The 6,111-nt window shown below is 43.0% G+C and overlaps 1 protein-coding gene across 1 annotated transcript; it reads right to left on the bottom strand.

Annotated features, from left to right (window-relative positions):
- Positions 1-3,897: 3,897 nt before the first annotated feature.
- On the bottom strand, positions 3,898-5,319 carry LOC125220681 (uncharacterized). Its single transcript, XM_048122832.1, has 5 exons — positions 5,141-5,319; positions 5,071-5,096; positions 4,798-5,006; positions 4,570-4,725; positions 3,898-4,452 (listed from the first exon to the last, which is right to left on the bottom strand). The coding sequence occupies exons 1-5, from the start codon at positions 5,317-5,319 to the stop codon at positions 3,898-3,900; spliced, it is 1,125 nt and encodes a 374-aa protein (XP_047978789.1).
- Positions 5,320-6,111: the final 792 nt, after the last annotated feature.

Raw genomic sequence — 6,111 nt, 5'->3', positions numbered from 1 at the left:
TACTTTTCCTCCTTCTTGGTTGTCTCAACTACTCCTCCCTTGCTAACATTAAATCCTGCGGGGGGTTGCAAGTAATTATTGTTAGAATAAGAGAGATTAGGATGAGGTCGGTTTTCATTATAATTATTGAAATTACCGCCCCCCTGATTAGGGCGATAATTATTGTTGTAATTTCTGTTGGAACCGCTATGATGGAGGTCGGTGGAATCGGGTCCTCCTTCCTTGATGTATCCATTTGGTTCACCCTAACTCTAAGCTCGGCCAATTCCTTTGCAAAAGAACTATCGTTTTCATGCTATGCCTTTCTTTCGACCACCCCCTGCTGTTGGTGGCGAATTCCTCTATCACTGCCATGGCTTCCTCACCTGACTTCCTTAAGAATCCTCCATTTGCTCCTGAATCAAGCATAGCACAAATCTTCTTGTTAAACCCATTATAGAGAATTCCTACCTGATGGTCCACGGTGAAACCATGGTTAGGGAATTTCCGGAGAAGAGCTTTGAAACGAGCAAACGCCTCGTAGAGGGGCTCGTCATGGCCTTGGGTGAACTGGAAGATCTCGCTTTTGAGCTTCAAAATTGTGCCTGGCGGATAGTACTTGTCGAGGAAGGCAGCTACAATGTCCTTCCATGTGGAGACCTTTTCTCTGGGCATGCATTCAAACCACTCCTTAGCAGAATCAGTTAATGAAAAGGGGAAGAGTCTTACCCTTATGGCATCGTCCGACACCGTTCAATTTGAGAGTGTTTGAGATCTCCACAAATTTGGAGAGATGGCGATTGGCATCCTCTGTAGCCCTACCTGCAAAAGGAGTTTGCTCGACCCTTTGAATAAGGGGCATGCGTAACTCAAAATTGTTAGCGTCAATACGAGGTCCTTCGGGAAAGGTAATCATATTCCCATGATTGAACATGTTCATCACGGGTTGTATTTCCTGATTCTTCTTCTCCAAAGCCTCGCGGGCTGCCCTTTCCGCGTCTCTCTCATCCATCAGCAATTTCACCATTTCTTGTAGCTTTTCGATGTCTGTTTGGTCACCCATTGTTCCTGATCCTTTTTCACTTCTTATTTTCCTACGAGTTCTTTCAAGTTCTAAATCGACCGGTTCTAGGTTGTCCTTCTCGGAGCGCGTTCGCACACAAAACCTGCAAGAATCTAAAACAAAAACAAATTAAAGAAGTAAATTAAAAACTGAAAGCAATTAAACCCCAAAGTAGCAAAATTATCCGTTTGAAGATATCACTCCAAAGTGAATTATCTTCCCCGGCAACAGTGCCAAAAACTTGATGCACTTTTTATTAGCACTAAAAATACCTGCAAGTATACAGGGTATATATAGTATAGCTAAAGGTTAGTACCAGATATCGAACACGGGGAAGGCAAACACAAAGTGTCTATCCTCTACTAAGACTCAATTACTATCTATAAAAACAAGTAGGTTTTGAAAAACTTTTGAAAAACTTTTGAAAAACAACTAAGACCAAATAAAACACGGAGAAAGACGATAGAGATAAGGGAATCCCAGGGATGTGTGTTCACAGTTATGGTTATACAAAATTCCAACTACAATACCCTAGCACAGTTTATACTTTGAAAGGACGAGTCACCTAGCTTGTGCTCATGCGATACAAACGTTGATTACAAAGTTAGGGTTGTCAATCCTAACACGTAACTCCAAAAAGCTCCTAAGACCCTTGAAAAGTCCTCACTCTCAATTAACAGTGCCTTTTTAAGGGAAGCTAACTGTAGTGTCTACTAAGTGAATCTAACTCGCTAGAACTCTGTCACAGTTATGAAGCAAGTTATATTAAATCATACAAGATTGTGTCACTCAATCATGCAGCATCAGAACTACTTAGGGAAGAAACAAAGTAAAAACAAACCGATATTAAATAGAAAAAGGAATTTGTATAACCAAAGTCGTTACTAACACATCCCTAGAATCTTATGAGTTTAGTTACACATAATTGAATAAGCTAAAAACATAGATTGAAGGGAAGACAATTTGAACATAAAACTAAAGCAAATAAACCCCGAAGGTTGAATCCTTGTTGTTCTTGATATTCTTGAAATCCTTCTCCAACTCCTTGCACAAGTTAAGTACTCTAGCTCTTGATCTCTATGAAGTATTTTGCAAGTAGAAGCTCTCTCTTTTTGATTAAGCTTGAGGTCTTATTTATAGGGGAAAGCTAGTCCTTGTTGTAGAAGGAAAAGATCTCCAAAATATGGTAAATCTTGGAGCAAATCTAGGACTTCTTGGATTCGCCGCCTTTCTCCGGCGGGCCGCCGCACCTTGGCCGGCGGTCGCCGCGTTGGAATCCATAGAGTCTGTTTCCTCGGCGGCGGACCGCCGCACAACTTCCGGTGGTCGACGGACGAGACTTCTCTTCCAAGCGTATTTTTCCGTGGTGGACCGCTACATTGATCTGCCCGCCGGGCGCCGGCGGTCGCCGCAACATCCGCGGCGGCGTTGGTCGCCGTCTGACTCCAGATTTCCAGACTTTGCGTTTTGGCTCCCTTTTTGGCTCAATTCTGCACATTTCACACAAAACACGTCAAAATACCAAAATAGGCAAAATATATAAATAATGGACGTGTAGAGTGACTTTGATATAAAAAACGGACCAAATAATGGCCTTAAAACAGTGCAAAATCCGAGCGTATCACCACCTCAAGTCCTCCTGCAGATATTTTGTGCCCAAGCACAATGCCATCTCTCACCATAAAATGGCACTTCTCCCAGTTGAGCACCAAGTGTGTCTCTTCACATCTCTATAAAACACAAGTTAGATTCCGTAAACAATTATCAAAAGAGCTACCAAAGACGGAGAAGTCATCCATGAAGACTTCCATTATATCTTCCACCATGTCATGAAAGATGGACATCATACACCTCTGAAAGGTGGCTGGGGCATTGAAAAGGCAAAATGACATCCTCCTGAAAGCATACACACCATAAGGACAAATAAAAGTAGATTTATATTGATCCTCTGGGGCAATTAAGATCTGATTATATCCGGAGTAGTCATCTAGAAAGCAATAGTACTCATACCCTGCCAACCTATCTAGCATCTGGTCAATGAATGGGAGGGGAAAATGGTCTTTCCTTGTAGCAGCATTAAGGGCTCTATAATCTATGCATACTTTCCACCCAGTTACCAACCTAGTGGCTATAATCTCATCATTTCCCCCTTTTACTACAGTCATCCCACCCTTCTTAGCTACCACTTGAGTGGGACTTACCCAATCACTATCTGAGATAGCATAGACGATCCCGGTATCTAACCACTTAAGCACCTCCTTCCTCACCACGTCTTGCATTATCGGGTTAAGTCTCCTTTGGTTTTGAGCTTTGGGTTTAGACCCCTCTTCTAGAAGAATTCTATGCATGCAAACCGTAGGACTTATCCCCTTAAGGTCCGAGATGGACCACCCAATTGCACCCCTGTGCTTCCCAATTTATCAAGTTCATTAGTAGTGAATGAGGATGATACGACTACCGGATAAGTATCATTCTCCCCGAGAAATGCATACTTAAGGTGTGATGGCAACGGCTTCAGTTCCTCTTTCTTTTCCTCCTTCTTCTCTTCTTCATTCGGATCCCTCAACGGTAAGAAATTTTGTCGAAACGTAGGGACCTCCTCCGCTGAATTAAGAGCACCTACAAAATTTAAACAAATCGGTATTAGGCTCATTAATATCATTATAGTAAGGAGAGAAGATAGATTGCGATAAGCATCACTCCAATTGATCTTGTGGCGAAATGGCTTGGGTCACTTCCTTCACACAATCATCGACCAGTTCAACCATGTTACAGTGCTCCACTCTCCATGCATCTTCATCATCGTGCCTCTGCATTGCATTGTAGATGGAGAATGTGACACTCTCATCATTAAGTCAGAGTGTGAGCTCTCCCTTCTGCACGTCGATCATTGTCTTTCCTGTAGCTAGGAAAGGTCTTCCTAGTATAAGAGGAACATTCCGGTCTTCCTCCATATCAAACACCACAAAATCCACAGGGAAGATGAAGTCATTGACTTTGACGAGTATATCTTCAACAATCCCTCTCGGATACGACACAGATCGGTCGGCCATCTGGATTGTGATGGTGGTGGGCCTCAGTGTCCTAACCTTTAGCTTTTGAAAGAACGAGAACGGCATAAGATTAATGCTCGCTCCCAAGTCACATAGTGCCTTGCCCACTTGGCTATCCCCCACTATGCACGATATAGTGAAGCTTCCAGGATCTTTCATCTTAGCGGGAATTTTCTCCGTCAAATTGACGGTCTCGTGCTCCACCCATCTCCTCTTCTTGGAGATAACATCTTTCAGAAATTTGGCGTAGCTAAGCATTTGCTGCAACGCCTCTACCAACGGAATATTGATGTGTACCTTTCTGAAAATGTCAAGAAATCTAAAGAACTGATCATCTAGCTTCTTCTTCTGCACACGCTGTGGGAATGGAATTTTAACTTCGACTGGGGGTGCAGGTATCACAGTATTTGCCTTGGGAGGCGGTACTTCCTCCACCGGCTATTCCTCTTCTTCCACTACATCTTCTACAACTACCTCTTCTTGCGAGATCTTTTCCTTCTCTGCAGGCATGGTTGGACCTTCATAGCTTTTGTCATTCCTCAGATTGATGGCTTTGCAATCCTTGCAGTCCTTGGGATTGACAATAGTATGTGAGGGAAACTGGCCAGGTTGATGTTGAATACCCACAGCCTGTGAAATTTAGCTCATCTAAGTATCGATGCTCTTTATGTGAATACTTAAGCTCTGCACATCTGTCTCTACCTGCTTCAGTCTCTTAACAGAATTGGCCAGAATTTCCCCTGTCTGCTTCATAAACGTCAACAAGACATCTCCCAGCTCATTCTTCTTTGGCTCAACGACTTGTCCATTCGACACTTGAAACCCCGGAGGTGATTGTAGGTCATTGTGAGGATTCCCATAAGACAAGTTGGGATGTGCCTTATTCCCAAAGTTGTTGAAGCTACCACCCCCTTGATTGTGGAGGGAGTTGTTGTTGAAATTCCGATTGTTGCCGCCTTGGTGCACGTAATTCACCTCTTAACTTTCGAGCCCGGTTGGCTCTATTTCCATACAGCCAAACTTATTAGTCAAGAAATCCAGCTACTTGGACATCATGTCCATCTTGTCAACATCCGATGCGGACGCCACCCGGTAAGTTTTGCTTCTCTCATTCTTCCACCCATCATCGTTGGAGGCCACCCTCTCAATCACCTCTAATGCATCGTCTTCTCCCAACTTAAGGAGTGACCCACCTCCGGAGTGGCTCCCTGTTACGATCCCCATATCTTAGTTTCCCTAATTATTTAGTTATCTTTTGATTCTCCATATCTCTATCATATTTGTTTAGTGTTTAGATATTATTAGATTTGATTTACTCTCTTTCCGTAAGATATCATTGTATCCCACCTATTATAAATATGTGGAGTATTTGCATATGATAATCATCAATTAATGAAACCCTTTTACGGCCGCAATCAGTTGGCTTCAAGAAATCCTACATAGAAGTTTCTACGTATCCTTCGCTGCCGACGAGATCTTTCTCGCGCTCAGCTCTATCACCGGAGATCACCGCCGACCCAAGCTTTTGGGCGCCGGATTTATCTACGGTTCGAGTAACTCACTCGTGCTCAGCTCCTCTCGCCGGAAAACACCGCCGACCCAAACCTCTTGGGCGCCGGATTGTCTACGGTTTCCGTTAATCGTGTGTGGGATTGATTGTTAAGGAAATTGATCCTTAACAAATTGATACGAGACCATTCCATATCTCCCATATCTTTTTATTTAATCTAGTATTTTGATTCACCATATCATTCCCATGTATATTTATTTTCTTGATCAATAAGTTAGGTTCGAATTCTAGACTTATAAATAGGTCTCTTGTTATCATTTGGATTCAATCAATCAATTATTGAAATACAAAATCATTTTGTTTAGTGTGCTATACGCCACTCTATTTGTCTCACCGCCGACCCTTGCGAGACCGCCAGACTTTATCGTTTCATTGTTTAGCACCGCCGACCCTTCTCCGAGCGTCGGTTTTGACTTTTATCCAACGAGAAGTTAGCTTCCCGGACT

Source organism: Salvia hispanica, chromosome 1 (genome assembly GCF_029641045.1).
Source record: "Salvia hispanica isolate PSC_SH4W2 chromosome 1, Shi_PSC_v1, whole genome shotgun sequence".
Taxonomy (NCBI): domain Eukaryota; kingdom Viridiplantae; phylum Streptophyta; class Magnoliopsida; order Lamiales; family Lamiaceae; genus Salvia; species Salvia hispanica.
The sequence above is the reverse complement of the archived record's forward strand: the minus strand, read 5'-3'. Positions and strand labels throughout refer to the sequence as shown.

What these genes read in the sequence shown, in the direction of transcription:
- LOC125220681 (XM_048122832.1), bottom strand. Translation starts at nt 5,319, where the DNA reads ATGGGGATCGTAACAGGGAGCCACTCCGGAGGTGGGTCACTCCTTAAG. An exon ending in AAGATGGACATGATGTCCAA is followed by an intron (nt 5,097 to 5,140) that starts GTAGCTGGATTT and finishes GTATGGAAATAG; the next exon opens with AGCCAACCGGGCTCGAAAGT. An exon ending in AAAAGATCTCGCAAGAAGAG is followed by an intron (nt 4,453 to 4,569) that starts GTAGTTGTAGAA and finishes CCATTCCCACAG; the next exon opens with CGTGTGCAGAAGAAGAAGCT.